We start from the raw sequence: 20,799 nt of genomic DNA, 5'->3' as shown, positions 1-20,799 counted from the left end.
CCCCCGCTTTAAGGGGCCGCCCCGGGCCCGCCGCTCGGGCCCCCCCCCCGCCCCCCTTTGGGCCGTTCCTGGAGCTCTGACCCATCAAGAGTGGCTTTCTGGTCGCCCCCCATCTCGCTAGGCGTTGAAGTGACGCGCCCAAGAGCCCACATCTAAACCGAGACCCCCGACTCACTCCCTTCCAGGGCGCTCTTCTCCCAGGGGCGCCAGGCCTGCGCGCAGCGCCCCACCCCCTTGAAATCCTCCTCCCACAGAGGCACCCCAAGGTCGTCACTGGCCCTGGCCGAGGGCGCCCTGAGGGGATGCTGGGAGCGGTCGTCCCCCATCAGGTCCCCACCTCCGCCTTGCCCTCCCCACAGAAGGGCTGATGGCAGGAATTTCATCTGGAACTAAGAGACAGGTCCTAGTACCCAGGGCACTTGGGGCCTGGAGGGAGGCAGCCGCCCACACTTGGGGAGGGGAGCTCAGCCTTGCATGCAGATCCCACCTATGCACAGAGCGGGCCCTGCTCTCACACCTTCAGGACTCAGCTTTCCTGCCCCACTGGGTGCAGCCTGGACCTGCACCCCTTACGAGCAGGTGGGGCTGCAGGTGGCTGCTCTACCCCTGTAAGAGTTTCCTGCATCACTTGTGAATGAGCCGCTTGGTGACCAAGTAGCAGGGCTCGGCCGGGGCTGCAGCTCCCTGGGCCCAGCGAGGAAGGGAAGGGACCCAGAGAGAGAACTGCTCCCTGCAGGCAGGGTAGGCCGGAGTTGGGGGAGACTGAGGCTGCTCCCTCTGTTAGTGGCTCATTTTTCGCCCTATATGCGAGGATGAGTCTGGTCTCTGCACAGGGAGTCTGGGGTCCAGTGAATTCCGCAGAGGTGGTTTGGTGCCTGCCGGAGCCAAGCGGCGGGACAGACGGAGGCCGGGTCTGAGCCGGGTGGGGCGGTCCATTCCCGGGGAGGCCAGCAGAGGCCAGCAGAGGGCAGGCCGGCCCTGCGGGGAGCAGAGGCCTGGCGGTGGGTTCTGATGGCTCCTCCCAGCCTCAGTTTCCCAACTTGTGAACGGTGTCCAGTGTCTGGGCTGCACAAAGAAGACGCATCCTAAACCGAGTGTTAGATCTGGGGGGCCGCACCTCCCCACCGCCTCCCAGCTCCTTCCTTGCGGTGGAGAAGCAGTCCGGGGAAGAGGGCAGAGTACAATCCCCCAACCACGCCCCCTGCAGCCTGAGGACACTTCCTTCTCCTCGGCCAGGGCAGGGCAGGGCAGGGCAGGAAGTCACCGGTGGGCCTTCCCCACAAGCCACTGCCAAGGGGACGGGCAGCTTCCTGCCTCCACCTGCTGCCCACCCCACCTGGGGCAGGGGCGAATGCGCTCCTGGGGCCCTGTCAGCGCCACCCAGAGGCTCACCGTCAGCCTCCCCTCCCCCCACACAACCTGCCACAAGGGCTCCCTTGGCTGCAGCAGTAACCTTGGTGCCTTCTCGATGCCCGTGCTACCACCAGCCACCAGTCAGAGGGAACCCCACATCAAAAACCAGACCTCGTCACAGCCCGGACACCCTGCAGCCTGAGAATGAAATCCCAAGGCCTTCGAGATGGGGCACCTTCCCCCGCCCCAGCCGCATTTCTGTCCTTGGCCGCTGCTCTCCGCCCCTCGGCCTTTGGCGGGGGTCAGGGAAGGCTCTCTGCTGCGGTGCCATTCAGCGTGGCTGAAGAAGCTGGGAGGACAGAGGCCTGGGATGGAGAGGGAGGGATCTGGCCGGGACAAAGGCCCGTGTGGCCAAGGTGGCAGGGGGAAGCAGACTCAACACGTGCCATGCCATTCGTGTCCTTTGTTTCTTTATTGATTGGTGTCCCCTCCCCCGAGGGGACTGACTGCAGGCTGCCAAAAGCCCAAGAAGCTGGTTGGCTGTCTCGGGTCGGGGCCACACAGGTCTGTACGCGGGGCTCCAGCCTGCACATCCCGGAAGAGGGGACCGTGGCTACAGAGGTCGGGGGCCCAGGTTTTGCCCCCACAGACCTCAGGAGGACAGCCTTGACCGGCCCAAGGTATGGTCAAGGTGGGGAGGGAGGGCCTCTGTAGCCTCTCGTCTCTGATGGGCCCCAGCGACGTGCACCCCCACTGCTCACACCTCCGCCCCCAGAGAGTGGCTCCAGTGCCCACCCGCCTCCGCCTCCGGGCAGCCTGCCAAGGCTACCCCTGCTTCCTGGCCTCCGTCCCCAGCACCCAAGACAGCCTGCGGGTTGCCCGTGGGGGTTGGTCGGATGCCGGTGGGTTGGATTTCCACACCCAGGGCTCCACCCACACCTCCGGCTCCCAGACACCCTCCCCTGCCTCCTCCAGCAGAAGGCGTTCAGGCCTGGAACCAGCCCTCGAGGTCCTGGTAGGCCTGGCCACGGGGCAGGTCGGGGTAGTGGGCGCAGATGGCGCAGAAGCGTTCCCGCCAGTCGCTGAACAGCCGCACTCGGAGCCGGTCTCGCCAGGCGAAGTAGCGCCGATAGCGGCTCTCGTTCATGCCAGTGAGGAAGGCGGCCAGCTCGTGGGCCGAGCCGAAGTCGTCCACGTGCACAAAGGCGTCAGGCGGGGCGAAGGCCTCGTAGGTGACCCTCGAGGGGCCCAGGACCACGGGCACCGCGCCGGCCAGCAGCGCGTTGCGCCAGAACTTCTCGGTGATGTAGTCTCGGTGCTGGGAGTTCTCGAAGGACAAGTAGAAGAGGTACCGGGCCACGGTGGGCAGCAGGCAGTCGGCGCACAGGGGCTGCTTGTTGGCGCGGCCGAACACGTCCACCTGCAGATGGGGCGCCAGCTGCCGGTACAGCTGCACGCGCCGCTGCCGCTCCTGGAAGTTGCTGACCACCCAGGCGGCCACCCTGCTCTTGGCCGGCAGCGGCGGCGCAGGCCCCTCACGGGGCTCCAGGCGGCCGTAGGGCACGAAGATGTCTGAGTCACGCCGGTAGCTCAGCACCCAGTTGAAGACCCCACGGAGGCGGCCGAGGCCGCGGGTGTGGCTGGGCGACTCCATGGAGGCCCACACCCAGGGCTGCCCTTGCGGCCGCTCGGCCAGGGGCAGGCGGGCCTGCCGGGTCTGCAGCTCTCGGTGGTGGAAGACCACGGCGTTGGCGCTGGCCAGCAGGCTGCGGTTGGTGGTCAGGCGGCAGTGGGCTACACCGTACCTGGTGCAGGTATTGCTGGGCAGCTCTGGGGCCTGGCTGGCGAAGGGCCAGTGCCAGATGAGGATGGTGATCGTGGGCTGGGGCGCCGGAGCTCCCCCAGGGGCCGACCCGAGCAGCCACAGGAGCCAGAGTGTCGAGAGAAGAGTCGCTACCGCCAGGCCCCCCAAAGCCCGAAGCCTCGGAGCGGGGCTGACCCCTGCACAGGACACAGGAAGAGAAGCTGTCTCCTTGGGCTCGCCCCAGGCCCCATCCTCCCAACCCAAGCTTCCCCGAAGACCAGACACTCACCGGTATTACGCATTGGCAGCTCCCGGATGATTAATCACTCGAGAAGCCGGAGGTTCTCAAATCACAGCCACGGCTGCACGGGGGTGCCCTGAAATCACAGCTGCGCCCTGCACCCAGCCCCACCTGGAAACGCTGTCCTTTCATCTGCTCAGGAAGAGGGCAACCAGGGTACCTCCCCGCTCCTGTCCCGCCCTCGCCCCCACCCTGAGGTGACCTTTGGCATCACCGCCATCCTCACCCCGCCTCCCTCTCTAGTCCTCTGGCTGCTGGGGGGGGGTGCGGCTACAGGAAGGGTGCCCAGCCAGGGTCCAGGGCCATGTCCCCCACCCCTGCTGGCCTCTGGAAAGGCCTGGAGGTGACGCACGGGGCAGGCACGGGAGGCAGGAGGAGGAGAGGGCCCGCGTGGCCTCAGGGAAAGGGAGGCCATCCTGAGCAGAGGTGGCCCCCACCCCAGAAGTGTGGCCCAGCCGTTGAGCACCCAGCTATTGCCTGCTGCCCGGGCCTGGGGTGTCCGTGGAGAGCAGGCATGCTTCCCTCGGAGGCCAGCCGAGCCCAGGCCAGCACTGCCTCCCCCAGTGCTGTGTCATCACCCACTTCCCCTGCTCACCACCCGCTCAACTCCGCCGTGGGCTCCAGACCCTCTCGCTGCAGATGTGCTGCACTCAGCTGTTTGCCAGGAGGCTGAGGTCTCTCCTATTCTTTGCTTCTAATTGGGCCACTCCACCGGACCCCACCTCTGCCGCCTCTAGGACACCTTTGTCCCGGAACCCAGATTCCCAGAGAGGGGTTCCGTCCAGGGGTCCTAGGAGTGTCTGCCCACACAAGGCCCCAGCACATGCCCACGGTGGGCAGGTGCCAGGCTGGGCCTGGCCCTGGGGTGGGCTGTGGGGCTGCCACGCCTTCTTTCCCCTCCCAAGGACCCGTGTCTGTGGAAGCCCCGGCTGCGGGGCCCCAGGTTCCTGCCGGGCCGGGAAGAGCTGCAGGAACCTGGGGTGGGAGGCCTGCCCTTGGGGGCTCCAGGTCTCTTCTTCCAGGTCCCACAGCCCAGGGTGGGAGCGGGGGCAGGGAGGGGGCTTTCCAGGCTGGAAAGGGAAGGAGTCGCTCTGTCCCTGACGTGGGCAGGGGGCTGGCACCCGCTCCAGGAAAAGGAAGGCTGAAGTCCAGAGTCCCTCTCCTCCCCCGCCGTCCGGCCAGCCCTGGAGGCCCAGGCATGGAGGTCCAGTTCCTTCCCCTTTTGCTCTGGCTCCTCGGAGCTGGACAGCCCTGGCTCCGGCCTACACCCCACGCTCAGCCATCAGCTTCCTTCAACCCGGCTGGACATGGCTGGGCAAGGCCCAACCCTCATGCTAGTGTCCTAAGGGCCTCAGGCCTGTCCAGTGTTGGGAGGCTGCGGGCTGGGTGTCGTGGAAGGAACAGCAACCAGGAACTGTTAGTCGGATCTGCCGCCCACGCCACCCTGGGTGCCTCCCATCACCCCGAAGTTCCTGTCCTGCTCCACTAGGGCTCCCGGAGCTACTGGCCTCCCCCCGCTCCTGCCCTCCAGTGAGGACCAGACTGCCCTCAGGGCAGGAACCGGGGAGCTGGCAGCAGACCCATGGAGGGCGACAGGCAAGTCCAGGAGAAGGGGGGCAGTTTGGCCCCTCTGAGGCTCCCCACCCCCTGCATAACCTCTGAGCTGCGGTGACGCCTTGTGCAACATCGGCGGGGGGCAGAGCGGGGGCTGCAGGATCTGTCGGAAACCATCTGGTGGTCCAGGGTGTGGATGCAGCCGCCAGGCCTGGCTCCCACGGGCCAGCATCAGGCCCTGACCGGAGCGGACAGCTGCTGTCACCCCTGCCCTTCCGGCAGCCAGCATTTAGGGAGAGGACCACAGTGGCACTGGGCCTTTGGTCCCACCCAGGCGTCTCTTCTCTGGCACGGGGGCCCCGCGGGAGACCACCCCCTCCCCCTGTGGCAGGCGCCCCTCGGGCAGTGGGGGGAGAGCAGGAAGGAGCTGATCCCGCCACAGCCTGCTAGCCACCTGGCTCCTGGCTGCCAGAGCCTCTGCCCTTCCTGTTTGCACTGCCAGGCTTGCCTGGGGCCCTGCCTCCGGCCTCACCCACACCCGCAGCCCGCTCCCTTCCTGGGTGGACCGAAGGAACCTCCCCCACGCTTATGCGAGGGCTGCTGCCCCTAGGGGGCCCCTGGCATGCCTGCCAGTCGCTGGCCCCCCCTCCCCATTCGTGAGAACCTGCTGGCTGGGAAATGGGGCTCCAAGGTTGGCCCAGAGATGGGTCAGAACGAGAGGTTCTCAGAGGAAAAAAAAAAAGGTGAGAGAGTCTGAGTCAAAGGGAAAGTGGGGCCTCCTCCTGCCAGCTCAGCCCTGGGCCTCGGAGTCTCTGGGATGCAGGCGGGCACCCACCTCCAGCTTAGCAGCCCGTGAGCACCTGGGACCCAGGACCACAGGGTCACACCCGCAGCCGAGTGCAGGGCTGCTCCAGGGCCAGCCTCCTGGCGGGCACCGATCGGAGGGCCCCCGGCCTGTCCCCAGGGTCCCTGCTTCTCACTGCCCAGGGCCCAAGGGAAGAGGATCCCCCTTCCGGCGGCCTCCGCAATGAGATAGGGGCCAGCGGACTGGGTCAGGGAAGGGAGGGCAGGGGCTTGGGGTCCCCCAGGGAGGAGGGCCTTCCTCAGCCCACTCACCGGGCACAAGGCCCCGAGCGGTTCCAGGCCCGCTCCCCATCTGGCTTTTTTGACTTCCACTGGCCCCAGGCGAGCTCAGACAGAGCCGGCCCCTGCTCTTGGTCAGATCCTCAGCCACCCTTCCTTTCACAGGCCCTGGGGTGCAGGGGGCTGCCCTGGGGCTGGAGCTGCTGCTCCGGGCCCCAGCCCAGGGCCCCTGCCCACGAGCACGTTTTCTGGCCACCCCACCAGGAGCCCTGAGCCCACGTGGGACTCTCACAGGCCCCGCCTCTGGCAGCCCTCACCCCACCTCCACCCGGTTCTCACTAGAGGGCGTGGGGGCGGGGCGGGGCCAGCGATGCGTGTGTGTGCCTCCGCCCCTTAGGAAGCTTCCCTGGCCTGGTGTCCTCCCGAGTGTAGGTGCCAGAGAGTGACACCGCCACAGCACAGCATAGACCCTGGGGCTAAGATGGTGCTTGACAGAGACCTCGGGGGGGGGGGGGCGGCCCCCTAGCCAAGGGCCTAGGCAGTGGGAACCTCCCCAGCCGCAGACCCCAGGAGGAGACGGCCTCCCGCGCCACGCAGGTTGGTCCTCCTGCCAGCCTGGGTGGCTGGGCTGCTCCGGGGTCCCGAGTCCCCATCCTGCACCCCACCCAGGGCCCTGGAGGAGCCGCCGGCAGGTCCTGGAGCTCCCCCTGGACGGGATGTGGCCATGCTCCCCAGCCGAGGCAGGAAGGGAAGGAGGGCTGGAGGAGCTGGTGGCCTCCAGGTGGTCCACGGGGAGGCTGAAAGCTGCCACCTGCCGTGACTGCCCTCCAGCACTGCCCTCGTGCTGTTCCCTCAGCTGCACCCCCAACCCCACCTGCTAGCCTGGGCAGCCACCTTCCCAAAGGCACTCCCTGAGCCCCTGCCTCACCCTCTCCCTGGGAGTAAAGGGTGCCCAGGCTCCCCTCTGCTGCCTTCAGCCTGCTCCTGCAAGAGCCGGTGGCTGGGAGCGTGGCCACCAGGGGGCCTTCTGGGCACGCGTCTGGACTTGGCTCTGCTCAGGCCCGCCCCTGGGGCAGCCGGGCTCTGGCCCCCTCCGCGAGGCGCCCCTCGGGCTGGGGCTGCGTGCCTCCTACGCTCCTGCTGCCCAGGTGCCGTCGTCTGGAAGGTGACAGCGGTCAGCGCGTAGGGTGGCCGCTCTCTGCCCAGGTCAGGCCAGCACGAGGTGGGAAAGACAAGTGCCAGGAGCCCAGGGACTGACCCCAGGGCTCCAGGGGAAACTCCGGCCCTGGGTCTGCAGGGTCCAGCTGGCGAGACAGACTGGCCTGGGCCGGATCAGCCTGGGTGCCTTGCCCTTGAGCGAGAACGTAACCTCTCTGCCCCCCAGTTTTCTCCGTGGCTCTTTCCCCTCGTGATACAGATTAAACGACAGTGGACGGCGGTCCGCGTCGCCCTGCCCGCATCCCACCCCAGCCTCGTTCCCGGCTCCCTGAACCCGGCCCCTTTCCTCTCCCACGCCAGTGCATCAAAGGAAAACCGAGGATTCCTGCTGAGGGCCAGCCCAGGGCCACGGCCCAGGAGGCAGGGGTGGGCTCTGGCCCCAGAAACATACCGCTTTAGGACAAGCCATCAGCTCTGAGCAGAGCCAACCCCATCTCCCCGGCCCAGCCCCACCTCAGGGACCTGACCGTCCCAAACTGGCTTTGTCCTCCCCATTCATGGCTGCCCCCATCCATCTAGGAGCCAGAGGTGCAGCATTCTCCGGACACGCCACCCCTAGGAATAACTAAGGGGCTTCTGAACCCAACCCATCCCTCATCCCCAGCCTTGGTGAGGCAGACAGGCCTGATACCCACACCCTGTGTGCAGCAGGCCCCCGCTTCTCCTGGACCCCAGAAACCCCTCTGCCAGGCCCAGTCTTGGCACTTTTGACCACGAAGTTCGGCCACCACTCTGGGCCTTCAGCTGGAGGTCCCCCTCCCCCTCCACAGGCCTCCCGCTCCTTGGTGGGGGATTGGGGTGGACCAAGGCCCCGCTCACCTCTGTCCCGACCGGGCCCAGCCGCCTGTGTGCGGCCTGTGTCCCTCTCCCTGGCACGCCCCCCCCCCCACAGGCTGCGGGCCACAGCCAAGTCCTGCATGCCGTCCCTCCCCGCCCCCCAGCCCGTGTGGACACAGGGCAGGAACGAGGCCCGGGGTGCCCGCTGCCAGCTCTTTTTATCTCACAGAGGACGGGGTCTCGAGGGAGGGCACCGACTTCAGGCTGGCCTGGCCCTGCGCCGCACTCCTCCCCTCCCCGGCTCTGGGGCACAAGTGCTGGTGGGGGAGGCCTGGAGGAGAAAGAGGTTAGGGTGGTCCTCTCCCTAGGAAAAATAAAGCCTCTCTTCCCCAGCGGGCCGTGACAGGGTCTTCCCACGAAGGGCACAGGGATCACGCCTCTCTAGGGGCGTGGAAGGAAGCCTGAGGCCCCGCTCCAGGGTCCCTCCACCGTGGCCCCCAGTGCGGGGAAGGGGGAGGTCAGTCTCCAGCACACCCAGCCGAAGTTGTGAAACGCGCTTCAACTGGCTTGTCTCCGGGATTCCCGATCCATGCCTTGTCTCTCGGGTTGTCTTCCTCCCCTCGACTGGGGGTGTCCAGATGTGAGGGGACAGGTGCAAGGAGGAGCAGAGAAGGTCCCTGGCAGCAGGGGGAGTCTCCCCGGCAAGGGGTTCCCAGCCGCCCCGGGGCCCCAGCCACAAGCACACGAGTGTCAGGACACAGTCTCTTTAATGGAAAAGGCTGGGCCCCGCCCCTCCCCAGCCGTGGGCAGCGCGTCCGTGACAGGGTGGGCGTCAGCCTTCGGGTCGCTGCAGCGGAGGCGCGGACAGAGACGCGTGGTCGAACAGTGGGTTGCGCACCTCCATCTCTCCAGTCTGCGAACGCTGGCGTTAGGTGGGTCCAGGGCAGGGGAGGGTCACCCACCGCCCACCCCCGCACTCACCGGGGCCAGGCCGGGGCACTCGTACACCGTGAAGTCGCCGTCTTCGTTCTCCTCGTCCGAGGAGGCGGAGTCCAACTCCTTGGGGGGCTCCTTATGCCTGGGTGGGGGCAGGATCGTCGGGTCCTCCCTCACCCGCCAGGTGCCAGCGGCCCGGGATAGGCGTGGCTGGGCCTGGGGTGGGGCGGGGCGGGTGGGGCTTCTCACCGCTCCAGGCACCGCATCTGCTGCCTCTGGTGCTGGTAGTGGTACATCTCCGCGCTGTGCGCCAGCCGCTGGTCCCCGGGCTGCTGCGGGAGTGGGGAGACAGGGTCAGGCCGAGGCAGAGGGGCGGAGGGGGACGGGGCGAGCGGGACGGGGCCGGGCGCGGCCACACACCGAGATCCTGGGCGTGGCTGGGGAGCTGGGCGCCTGCGGGGCCGCGTAGTCGGCCTTCTGGGTCAGGCGAACGGCTCGCTGCAGCCTGCGGGGAGTGGAGACACCACACCTGAGACCCGCTGGGTCACCGCCCGGCCGCCCGGCCGCCCGCCCCCAGCCCGGCCCCATGCTCACCGACACCAGCAGAGAACGGCCACGGCAAGGGCGGCCGCGCCGGCCACGGAGCACGCCACGATCAGCACTGCAGGGAGGGGTCGCAGTGAGGGCAGCCTTTCGGGCAGGACCCTGCCTCCCCGCCCCGGCCAGACTTACGGAGGGCAAGGCTGTCACCGCGCCCGCCCCGCGGCTCCAGCGGGGACATGTGCACAGGCCCAGATGACACCGCGGAGCGCAGGGAGGAGGTGCGGGGCGTGGGCGCTCCCCGCGTGGAGGGGAGGCTCAGGTTGGGGCCCCGGCCACGCTCTGAGAGCCCCAGGGTGGACGCTGCAGAGGGAAGGCAAGTTAAACAGCAAGACCAGGCTGGGATCAAGGGCGGTGAGGAGTTGGACAGGGGAAGGGGGCGGGGTCTCACCGGCCTCCAGGAGCCGCTGTCGCCCCTCAGGCTGGGGTGGGGCCGTGAGCCTGGAGTGCCCCACCTCCTGCCGGTACAGCTCCTGGGCCAGGAAGTCGATCTCATCTTCCAGTCTGGGCTGGGGCAAGCCCTCCCCTGGGGAGGGTGAAGGGCCATGAGGTGGAGAGGCCCCCAGCCCCTCCCTGGCAACACCAGCTACAGGTAGCCTTCCAAGAGGGAGAGAGGGAGAGGCCCATCTGGGAGCCGGTCCCCGGGGCCGAGGCCTCCTTCTCCCTCCAGGCTCCTCCCAGGCACCTGTTGCCAGAGGACCAGGTACCAGCCTGCCTGCTCCTGGCCATCCCGGTTGCCATGGTGACAACTGAGGGAGCTCTGTGTGAGCACAGCGTTCCCAGGAAAGCGGGCAGCGGGTGGGAGTGCTATGGGAGCGTGCAGAGGCCAGGAGGAGAAGGGCAGGGCTGCTGCCCGGCACCCCACGCACTGCCCACAAAGCGGTGGGAGGAACACGGGGACAGTGCGTCACCTGGCCCGCTGCCAACACGAGCAGGCTCCCCCCAGGGAACGCGGAGAAGCCCCATTCTGTACCCCCGCCCCCACCAGGTCATCAGGAGAAAGGGAGGGCAGCTGCTGGGGCGGGGCCGTGGCTGGGTCCCCCTCGGTCCGGACAGAGGCTCCAAGCAGACACCCCCGCTCAGCATCCAGAGTGCAGAGCATGCGCCTTCTGCAGCAGGGCCCCGCCCCACTCGCTGCCAGGAACATGCTCCTCCAGGAAGCCCCTCCCAGCCCACCCGACTCTTCAGCCCCCAGAGCGCCCTCTGCAATGCCCCGTCACACCTGCAGTCACTCTGGCTGGCACCATCCCGACAGACGCTGGGCTCAGGCTGGCGGGCAGGGCACCGCCAGCACCATCAAGCAGACAGGACGGGCGAGGGATGGAGAGAGAGGGGTCGCTGGGCAAGGAGCAGGGGCGGCCCAGCGGGTGGAGAAGTGGGTGCCTGAGGGGTTTGGGACCAACCCTGCGGAGACCCAAGCCTGGGGAACTCTGACCCTGCCTCTCCCAGAATCACCCCAGCACTTCACACTGGATGCCTCTTGCCCTGGGAGGGGCTAACTGCCCCAGGCCTCAGCCCACCACCCAGCTCTGGACTGGTGCCATCTGGAAAGGATCACCAGGCCACTTGGAAGGTGACTCGAGAGTCCCTGGCACCCCACAAAGCACAGGAGAGCTGAGAGCTGAGGCTGGGGTCAAATGTACCAGGTGGGGGAGGGAGGAAGCCATACCCACAGGCTGGCGCATCCTGGGCACACAGAGCCCCTGCTGGTCCTCCTGGAAGGGCTGAAGGCAGGGCCCACAGACACGTGCACCCGGGGGGCACCGCGCCCTCCTCTTCAGGGCACAGTCCAGTCTCCCAGGACAGACGGCTGCATCTGAGAAGAAAGCAGAGGCAGAACAGGGTCACGGCCAGCCTGACTCAGCCCCTGCACAGTAAGTAGGACTGTCCCGGCCTCCCCAACCCCTCCCTACAGAGTTGACCAAGCCTGGCTCCGGCCATTGTTCTGGGCAGGCCCTTCCTCCCCTGCACCAGGGATCAGAAGCAGGAAGACAAACAGTCCTAACGCTTATCGGAACTCTCTTGCCTCACCCACTCCCCAGAGGCCACTTCCCAGACCTGAGCCAGCTCTCGGCACAGGAACCGTCCCCTACCATCCAGAGGACACTGAGCTCTCCCGCTTAGCGCCCTGCAGCGCTCCAGGTCCTACCTCCTGTCTCAACCCGTCCTAGAGCGAGTCTCTCACCCCTGCCCAACCTGGGAGCCCCAGAGGGTGGGGCCCAGGTCGCTCCCTCACACCACCTCGGGCACCCCCACCACAAACCTCACCACGATATCCTACAGCCCTAGAGGGCCAAGCTGGGAGGCAGCACGGGTCGAGTCACTGCCCCCCACATCCACCCTCTGGCTTGTCCCCAGGGCACAGCCGAGCCACTGGGGCTGGGGATACTTGGGACGGAGTCTGCCAGTCTCACTTGCTTCGGAAACAGAAACCAGGCAGGGGTCACTCCTGCAGCCACCACTGCCAGGGACTGGGGGGGGGCCTGGCACTACAGGCCAGGCCGTTTCTAATTTGGGGCTCAGACCTCAGTGTCCTGCACACGTGACCAAGGCTCCCATCCTGATGCTGGGGGGTGGAGGGCGGTGGCCCTCTCTGCCTCAGTTTCCTCTCTGGATGCAGGAAGTGAGTTGCCTCAAAGCTGGGGAATGTCTCAAGACCTGGGACACTAGCCCCATTCACGGGACAGCAGAGCCAGTGGAGCCAGGGGGAGACCCAGCAGAACCGTCAGTGGTGTCTGGGGAGGTGGGGGTGGGCGCATCTCGGAGAACCAGGACCAGTCCCTGATGCAAGAGGGTGACATGGGCATCCGGGAATGCCGGCTCTGTCCTTCTCCAGACTTTGGCTGGCCTGGCTTGGTTTCCTTGGTAACCTGACACCCACAGCCTCTTGGCTGTAGGCATCCCTTCAAAGAAGTTCCAGCAGCTCCTACAGCAGGTGGGCAAGTGGGCTGAGGTTCCCATCCCAGGGATCCCCCCTCCAGCACAACCTGGGTCGGCAGGCGCCCATAGCAGTGAGCTGGGCCCAGAGCTTGGGCTAGTTAAACATTAAGCCTGTGCCAGCTGGTCCGTCTGGACCCCACCCACCAGCTGGGCACCTGGGGAGCCAGGCAGTCCCAGCCCCTAGTGCAGAGAACCCAGAGTGCCGCCAGAGCAAAGGTAGGGGCCTGAGTTCCAGAGCTGGCTCTGGGTTCTGGGTTCCGGGTTCCAGGGGCCTCCCCTCCACTCCCAGTCCCCCACCCCGGGAGGACGTGGCTGCTGCCCGTTTAGCCCTGGGAAGGCCCCTGCTCCAGACTCAGGGTGAGGGAGGAGGTCTCAGGAAAAGCAGCAGCTGGAGAGTGGCTGGCACCCTGCCCTGCATCCGGGTGCACACAGAGCTGATGAGCAGCTGGGGCAGCACATGCCCACCCCAGAGGCTCTGTACTGGGACTATAATCCATTTCCTCAGGAGGCCCCACGCTGCACGCCCTGGAGCCAGGCCATCAGCAGGCAGCCTCCACCATCCCTGGCCAGCCATGCTCTGGCCCTCAGGCCTCCTTGGGAGCCTCCCCTGGTGGTGCCAGGTCTCTGTCTAGGGGTGCTGTGCCCGGGAGGAAGCTCGCCCTGCTCTGGCCTCTTGAGGCCACACATGCAGACCGCACGCACTGCCCAGGTGAGCATCCCAGCGGCATCACACAGTGGCCATTTCTCTGTGCCTCAGTTTCCTTATCTGTAAAATGGGCTAAGAACAACACCTCTCCTATGCGGCTGCCAGGAAAAATGAGTGAAGTCATGGGTACCAAGTCTCCCAATTCTGCCACCTGGCAGAGCGCATTTTGGGTTCTGGGTTCCTGCAGACCTCTGGAACCTCAGTGCCCACCTGGGGAGCCAGAAGCGTCTCCCAGGACCCTGGGCTCAACCCTCTCTGCCTCAGTCTACCTTGCGGGGTGCCCTCCAACCCCAAGCACAGAAGACAGAATGGAGGGGCCCTGCAGAGCAGAGGGTGAGTGTGGAAGCAGAGACTGTAAGCTCCTCCTGTCCCCACTGAGGCCAGAGCAAAACCCTAAGCCTGGGACAAGCTGTCAGATGCCCAAGGAAACTTCAGACCCCACCATGGCAGCAAAGCAAGGCGCATGTCCACCACCCGAGGCATAGGGACCGACCAGCACTGCGACTCCGACTCCAGGACGGACACCGGCAGTAAGGCCGGCAGGCACCCAGGGCCGGGCCCGCACCCGCGGTGCCGGAGACGCGCACACACAGAAACGCCCACGGGACAGACTCCAGGCCGCGGAACCACACACAGAGAGCCCTCCTGAGACACCGACCCACCAGGCTCACGGACTCAGACAAAGACAAGAAGCGAATCAACTTCAGGTTCGCCTCCAAGAAGCCGGGAGAAGCCCCATCCAGAGGAGCCCCTCGGCGGTCCGGTGCCGCGCCCTCCCCGCCGGGCCTGTTTACCCGACTCGGCAGAGGCGGGGCCGGCGCGGTGGCTCGCGGGCTGGGCCTGCGGGCCTGCGAGGCCTGCGGGCCCTGGCGAGGGCGGCGGCGGGGAGGATGACGGCGGCGCCACGCGGCCAGACCCCCGCCCGGCGATCCCCGGGCCCGGGGCGCCCCGCGCGCGGCCTGCGCCCAGTGCACTCGCTCACCCGGGCGGCGGGCGGCCGCACCGCGCAAGGCCGCGCCGAGGACGAGGCCAGAGAGCAGCAGCCGCAGCAGCCGCAGGTGCCGCGGGGAGGGCGGAGGGACAGGCGTCGCCATCCTTCAGCGCCGCCGCCGGGGCAGCATGGCACCGCGCGGCCCGGGGCTGGGCACGGGCTCCGGGCGCCGCGTCGGGGGAGGCGGCGGCGGCGGCGGCGGCGGTGGCGGAGGGGGCGGAGGAGGAAGAGGAGGCAGAGGCCGAGGAGGCGGAGGATGAGGAAAAGCGGCGGCGGCGGCGCTGACGCTGCGGCAAAGGATCAGGGACGGAGGCGAGGCAGCGAGAGGCGCGCGTGCCGGGAGTGCGCCTGCGCGCTCCACCTGCGGGGGCGGGACGGCGCCGTGAGGCTGCGCCCCCTTCCCTCCTCCAATTATGCTCCCCCTTTCCTCCCACCCATCCAGCCAGTCCTCCGGGTGCCTCAACCTCTGCCGCCTGTGCTCCCGGGGATCTTCTCTAGGCTAGGGACTGGTTGGGGATGGGTTTCCCCGGGATGCGCTTCCCCCGGGCCCCGTCCTTCTCGGGCTGCTAACTGCCACCCCACCCCCACCCTCCTGGAGCGGAGGACCTGCCTGGACCTGGAAGGACACCAGGCGCACACAGCTGGATAGGTGCACAGAGATGCCCAGGTGTGCGCAAAGACCCACCGGGCATTCAGACACACCGTGAAGGCAAACACACATGCACAGAACTAGGTCGGTGCCGGTGGCCACTGCGGTTGCAGTGGGACGGCCGCTCTCAGTGAGGCCACCAGGGGGCAAGAGTGACCTGGAGCTACTGATGACGGCCAGCTGAGAGCTGTCCACGGTGCCCAGGTGACAGCCTTTTAGCTCCGGGGTGCCCCACGACAGCAAGCACAGTGATGCCCCCTCTTACCCCCCACCGGCTGCCTCCTGAGAGCACCCGCACCCCATCCCACCTGGAAACCTCCCAGGCTCACGTTACTGAGAGAACAAGTGCGGGCCCCCCAGCGCGGTGCTTCCTTTCAGCCCTTTGTGTTTCAAAACTTCGAAGATGGGGCTGGCTGCCCTCAGGTTTGTGAAATGGCTCGGAAACCACAAGTGTACGCGGTGCGTGCGTTGGGCGGGGGCTGATGAGCAGGACAAGGACCGCCATCCTCCCACGCAAGGCACCGACCAGACAGAAACAGTGTGTGAGCTCACCTCCCGGAAAGGGGGAGGCGGCGGGGAGGTGCGGCCAAGACCGCGCGTTCCCGCGCTGGAGCAAACAGTGCTCAGGGAAGGGGGGCTGCAGGTGCAGCAGGTGGGGCTGTCTGATGTCGCTTGAGGATGCGGAAAACAGCACCTGGGCAGCGGGGACGCGACGTCTGCTGTCATTGCACGGCTTGGCGCCGCAGCCAGGCTCTTGGCAAGGGTCACCCTTCCGAGCAATGGGCCCTGCGTCCCTCTTGGCCCTGATCGCCACATCCCCCGACACCATCTCCTGTTGAGGGTTTGCCCCCCTCCCCCCGCCAGGTCTTGAGCAGTGCCCGCACCCTAGGCAGCTGCCTTGCCCACTCACTCTCCTGCCTGCCATCCGCACCCGCACCCCAGGCCAGCTCGAGGCCGGGGCCCAGACTCCAGTCTGGCCTCGGTCACTGCTGCAGATCTGCCGTTGCTGCAGGGGCTCTGCTGGCCAGAGAAGACTCAAGGGACTCAGGGACTCTTCTAGGCCAGCCAACTGGCAGCTACTCCAGGCCACAACCGTGGAGCAAGAGACCAGGCTCAGTCAACACCACCCCAGGTCTGGGCCCAGAGAGGAAGGAAGTAGAAACAACCAGGGTCCTCCCTCGGGACCAGGAGGGGGCCTGTGCAGCCAACACAACTCGGGGGAGGGCTTCCCTGGTGGCTCAGTGGTTAAGAATCCGCCTGCCGATGCAGGGGACACGGGTTTGAGCCCTGGTCCGGGATGATCCCACATGCCGCGGAGCAACCAAGCCCGTGTGCCACAACTACTGAGGCCCGCGCGCCTAGAGCCCGTGCTCGGCAACGAGAAGCCGCCACAGTGAGAAGCCCGCGCACCCCAACGAAGAGTAGCCCCCGCTCGCCGCAACCAGAGAAAGCCCGTGCGCAGCAACGAAGACCCAACGCAGCCAAAAAAAATTTTTTTTAAACTGTGGAGAGGGAGGGCAGGCAACAGCAGAGACGCCCCACCCCACGGACATTCTCTCCACTGCTCTATGAAAAACTTTTTACTACAAAATTTTTACAAGTAGGCGCTGGGCTGGCTCCCAGCTTGTGGGCTCTGACCCTCCCCCTAAAACCCAAGACTGGGGGTGGGAGGGGACTCTCAGGACTCCATTCCCTGGGGACCCAACCCTGCATTCACAGGCTGAGGGCTGCGGGGTGTCTGCATCCCCAGCCCTAGTAAGAGGAGGAGGAGCATTAGGTCTTGAGATGAAGCCAAGGCCGCAGTGGGCAGGCGGGGGCTGGATTCGGTTCCCTTCACCTATCCGGGCCAAATGTGGGCGTGGGCGCTGGAGTCTTGCGCCGGGCTTCATTAGGGACAGAGATGTTGAGAGTGGGCTGGGGTGAGGCATGGGGGACTTGGGGCTGGGGCCGCTGCCCCCAACTCGCCCCCAGGTGGCGCTCGAAGTCTTGGCAGAGCGCGCTCGGTGCAGCGAAGGACGAACGCAGCCAGGGGCATGGCGGCGAAGAGCGGAAGGAGGACGACCCAAGAGCTGAAGTCTGTGCCCTTGCGCAGCCCGGGCAGCTCGGCGGGGATCAGGTAGGTCAGGTTCAGCATGTAGCCAAGCGCCCAGCCGACCGCGGTGTCTCAGGCCTCCGGGCGGGAGGCGCGGGGCCTCAGCCTCGGCGAAGCCTGGGAGGCCCCGCCCCTCCGCGCTCGGCCCCGCCCCCCTGCGCGCGGGCCCACCGGCTCCCACCTTCTTCTGGGAGGTCACGCCTCCGAAGGCGCGCTCGTCGAAGCCGTAGACACGGCACAGAAGCTGCTGCACGAATGTGGCCCCAGCGCAGCAGGCGGGCCCGCTCCCCCGGCGCCCGAGCCTGCAGCTGGAATGCAGGTGGGAGACTGTAGGGCCAGCGGCCACCGGGAGGTCTCTGCCCCACCAGGCACAGAAAGGCAATGCAGGGCTGGAGACCCCACCGCAGGTCCCAGAAAGAACGAGGCTGAGGGGGCCACCCCCAGGCAGAGCTCTTTCCTCAGGGAAGAACAGCGTGACTTCTGGACGGCAGCAAGCACCTGTGCCTGGGAGGGGGCCCTCCAGGGGACAGCAGGGATGGCCACGCAGGGGGCAGAGGGCTGCAGCAAACTTGGCGATGGTCGGGGTAACAGGAGAAGCCCTAGGCTTGACCCCAGGCCCCTGGGCTTGCCTCCCGATCCCCACTTTCCCAGCACCCCCAAGTCTGTCTGAGACTAGCCACGAAGAGGACAGGATGGGGCCTCCGTCACCACTGAGCCCCACAGACACTCCAGTGCCTCTCCCGGAGTCACCTCTTCCTCTGCATGCCCGAACCCCTCCCTCCTTCACCTGGAGCCAGTGTCTGGTCCATGGTGGCAGCCAGAAACCTGGGAGTTTCTCACTCCCCCACCCCCAATTCTATCTGCTAAGTCTCCCCTGAGTCCTCTGCTTCTCCCCTGCTTTGCTCTTCTCCCCCACACTCTCCCAGCGACACTCCTCCCCACCCTGTCCACTCCATGCTCCCTGCTGCCCCAGGGCCTTTGCACTGGCTGTTCTCTCTGCCCTCCTGATCTTGGTTCTAGGGTCAGGCCTCAGGGAGGCTTCTGCAATCTCATCTGGCTCCCGGCCTCCTTGCCGTAGCCTGGCCACTTTTCAAGTCTGATTAACAGTGTATCCCCCACTGTAGTGGGCATTCTGAGAGGCCTAAGACCCCCTCTACTCGTAGAGTGAATGAATGATCGGGACGCGGGACGCTGGCTGGTTGAGCCCCCTGCACGGCCCTGGAGGAGGGGGGGAGCAGGCCTCACCTCACTCCACGTCTGGTTGCAGATGGTGACCACGGCCACCTCTAGTTGCTGCAGGGTTGCCACGGGCAGCCCCATCACAGTTCTCAGGAAGTCCACCGTGTAGAAGAAAGCAGAGAAGGCCTGTGAGGGGGGGTACAGTCACACCGTGACCAGACCCCAAGCACTTCAGGGCACGCCCTCGGCCCCCCACCCCTAGTCCTCTGGACTCACAATGAACTTTCCAGCCAGAGGGGGCTGGAAGATGCCGTTGAAGGAGCATCTAGAGAAGCGGCAGGAGGAGAAGTTAAAGAGCTCAGAGATGAGGCCACAGCACAGGGCAGGGTCGCTGCTTCCTGACAGGCTGACCTTGGTGCTTCTGTTGAAGGTCTGGGGCCGCTGGGCTGCAGTGCATGGCGACTCATACACGTCCTGGAGCAGCACGTGAGTGGAAGAGCCCTTCGGCCAGCAGGGGTGGAAGCCGTGGGTCTGGGCAGATGACAAGGGTGTGTGTGGCAACACCGCCACTCCGAGCACTGCCCACCATCCCCACCCTAAGACCCTAGGAGGGCCTCCCCAGAGGACCAGCTGATCAATCTCCCACAAGTTCCACTTTGGCAACATCACTTCTGAGCTCAGGAGCAATCCCTGGCTCCCCCTTCTTGCTGGACAGAAACCAACCCCCTTAGGCAGGCAGTCCAGGTCCTCTGAGATCTGGCCCTGGCCCTCCTTTCTCCCCAGCCAGCCACTCACCAGGCTCACCTCCAGCCCCTGGGCCTTTGTCCATGCTGGATCCCTGCCCACCTGTCCTTACAGCTGATGAAAGCCCAACTTTGGTTCCTGGAGAAGCCCCCCTCAGTCCAGCTGCTGTTCAGGCTCTGCTCTGGGCCCTTGGCCCCCACTCCCCCTGGCTCCCTACCTCCAGAAGGACTCAGTGGAGGGTACCTGGAGTGCACTGGCCAGCAGCCTCCAGAGGACCTGGTCACGGCCATAGCAGAGGAAGCTGGGGTAGTGGTAGTGCTGGCCGTAGAGCCAGCACTGGACCTCATTGGCCGGATCCTCGGCTGGGCTGGCCGTCTCGAAGGTGATCTGTGTGGAGGCGCCCCCCAGGTCCGTGGCCCCCAGCGTCCCCTTCCTTGGCCCTAACCACTGGCCCACGCAGCCATACTGTGGGAAGTGGAAGTTGAGGTCAGTCAGTGGGTGGGTGCCCACACCCCCGGCTCATCGGGCTGGCCACCGGGCCCACCTTGATAAAGTTCTCCAGCGGATAGTTGGCGGTCACCCAGCCAAACACCCCCTCATCCTGGGCCGAGAGGATGCAGGCACCACGGAAGTCAAAGGGATACTGGGTCAGTGTCTGCGTCGCGGCTGCGAGCACGTTGGCCGAAGCCTCTGGACTGGTTAGGCTGTGACACAGGGGGGACTCTGAGGGGATCTTCCCCAGGTGGCCGTGATCCTGCTGCTGGGGTGTACAGCCAGCCGAGGGGGCCCCAGCCCAGGGCTGCTGCTGGGGACATGCGGGGCCCACCCTCTGCTGAGGCTGTCGTGGTCCCCGGGGCCAGGAGGTCAGGGTGTGGTACATTCACTTGAGCAGGCACATGCCCGCTGTGGCTCCCAGGTAGAGGGGCGCGCCCGCGTGTCTCTCCTTGGGCACATCCCGAAGCGCCTGGTTCAGGCATTCCACAAGACTCTGCCCAGCCCCGGAAGGGTTGTCAGCATAGCTAGAGATGCCCCCACCAGAGGGAGGCAGCAAGATGGGCCTAAGCCTGGTGGGCAGCTCTAGGTGGACCACAGGCCAGCAGGGCGGGGGCGGGGGGGAGGGGCTTGTGCTCCTAAACCAGGTGGCAGCTTAGACTAGTTCAGAGGCAAAAGGGCCCACCCGTGTGCCATCCACAGTCTCTGAGCTGCCACCTGCCCAGTGGACGTGCACACAGGTGCCCGGACAAAGCACTGGCTATTGTCAACCCAGCCTAGCATGCCCAGGGGCTTCCTGGGTGTGCCCAGGAAGCACTAGCTCCTCGGAACCCCTCCTGCCCCACCTGGGATGTAGAGGCCAGTCTTGGGCCAGGGAGGGCCCAAACCTTCCAACTGTTTCCTGGGGCTTCTTTTCTAGGAAAAGAAGGGGACCCAGCCTTTTGTAGAAAAAGGAGGGACCCAGCCTGTCTTTGGGGGAGCTCCTGCAGCTCCTGCCTGGGTTGGGCCCCACCTGGCATCAAGCAGAGGGTTCTGATGGCTGGTGTCTGCAAAGGCTAAGGCCAGAGAGGGCTCCTGAGGCCCTACAGTGAGTGGGTATCCAGGCCAGGGGGCGCTTAGTACTCAGGGGACCCTTACCACGCACATCACAGGAGCTGTGCGGGCCCACGATGCCTGTGTCGTTCTCTTTGTCCGCTGGCCACTTGTAGATGAACACGGATGTGTGGGAAGAGCCGGCATCCAGAACGATGCCATACTGGGGGTGGGGGGAAGGTCAGCCTCAGGAGGGGGGTGGGGGCCTGAAGCCAGGCCCTTTGACGCTCTCAGCTCTCCAGCTCACCCCACTCGACCCTGTGTCAAGAGTGGAAGCTTCAGAATGAA

At 66.3% G+C, this 20,799-nt stretch overlaps 3 protein-coding genes across 4 annotated transcripts; all 3 read right to left on the bottom strand.

The window, feature by feature from the left end:
• Nucleotides 1–2,338: 2,338 nt before the first annotated feature.
• Nucleotides 2,339–3,678, bottom strand: FUT7 (fucosyltransferase 7). Its single transcript, XM_007127269.2, has 2 exons — nt 3,650–3,678; nt 2,339–3,422 (listed from the first exon to the last, which is right to left on the bottom strand). Exons 1-2 carry the CDS (start codon nt 3,676–3,678, stop codon nt 2,339–2,341), a joined length of 1,113 nt encoding a protein of 370 aa, XP_007127331.1.
• A 5,167-nt stretch (nt 3,679–8,845) lies between these two features.
• Nucleotides 8,846–14,382, bottom strand: NPDC1 (neural proliferation, differentiation and control 1). 2 transcript variants are annotated; one of them, XM_028486143.2, is made up of 9 exons: nt 14,255–14,382; nt 11,296–11,442; nt 10,018–10,152; nt 9,759–9,929; nt 9,621–9,687; nt 9,447–9,531; nt 9,276–9,355; nt 9,072–9,168; nt 8,846–9,003 (listed from the first exon to the last, which is right to left on the bottom strand). In XM_028486143.2, exons 1-9 carry the CDS (start codon nt 14,364–14,366, stop codon nt 8,923–8,925), a joined length of 975 nt encoding a protein of 324 aa, XP_028341944.1. In that variant the 5' UTR covers nt 14,367–14,382; the 3' UTR covers nt 8,846–8,922. The 2 variants fall into 2 exon arrangements, with proteins under 2 accessions (XP_028341944.1, XP_028341943.1); XM_028486142.2 differs by having other exon boundaries at nt 9,276–9,358; nt 14,255–14,381.
• Nucleotides 14,383–16,488: 2,106 nt separating this feature from the next.
• On the bottom strand, nt 16,489–20,674 carry ENTPD2 (ectonucleoside triphosphate diphosphohydrolase 2; the record flags this gene model as incomplete). Its single annotated transcript, XM_028486144.2, is given in 9 exon segments — nt 16,489–17,082; nt 17,186–17,276; nt 17,278–17,312; nt 18,250–18,369; nt 18,460–18,714; nt 19,171–19,392; nt 19,472–19,631; nt 19,812–19,965; nt 20,560–20,674. Coding segments are annotated over 9 exon segments (1,434 nt in total), but the record flags the coding sequence as incomplete, so codon positions are not given.
• Nucleotides 20,675–20,799: the final 125 nt, after the last annotated feature.

This window comes from Physeter macrocephalus, unplaced genomic scaffold, assembly GCF_002837175.3.
Source record: "Physeter macrocephalus isolate SW-GA unplaced genomic scaffold, ASM283717v5 random_654, whole genome shotgun sequence".
Lineage (NCBI taxonomy): Eukaryota > Metazoa > Chordata > Mammalia > Artiodactyla > Physeteridae > Physeter > Physeter macrocephalus.
This window is presented reverse-complemented; position numbering and strand designations above follow the sequence as displayed.

What these genes read in the sequence shown, in the direction of transcription:
- NPDC1 (XM_028486142.2), bottom strand. Translation starts at nt 14,366, where the DNA reads ATGGCGACGCCTGTCCCTCCGCCCTCCCCGCGGCACCTGCGGCTGCTG. An exon ending in CAGGATGCGCCAGCCTGTGG is followed by an intron (nt 10,153 to 11,295) that starts GTATGGCTTCCT and finishes CACCCTCCCCAG; the next exon opens with GGGAGGGCTTGCCCCAGCCC. An exon ending in AGTGCCCCGGCCTGGCCCCG is followed by an intron (nt 9,004 to 9,071) that starts GTGAGTGCGGGG and finishes CAGCGTTCGCAG; the next exon opens with ACTGGAGAGATGGAGGTGCG.
- FUT7 (XM_007127269.2), bottom strand. Translation starts at nt 3,678, where the DNA reads ATGGCGGTGATGCCAAAGGTCACCTCAGG. An exon ending in ATGCCAAAGGTCACCTCAGG is followed by an intron (nt 3,423 to 3,649) that starts GTGGGGGCGAGG and finishes TCTTCGGGGAAG; the next exon opens with CTTGGGTTGGGAGGATGGGG.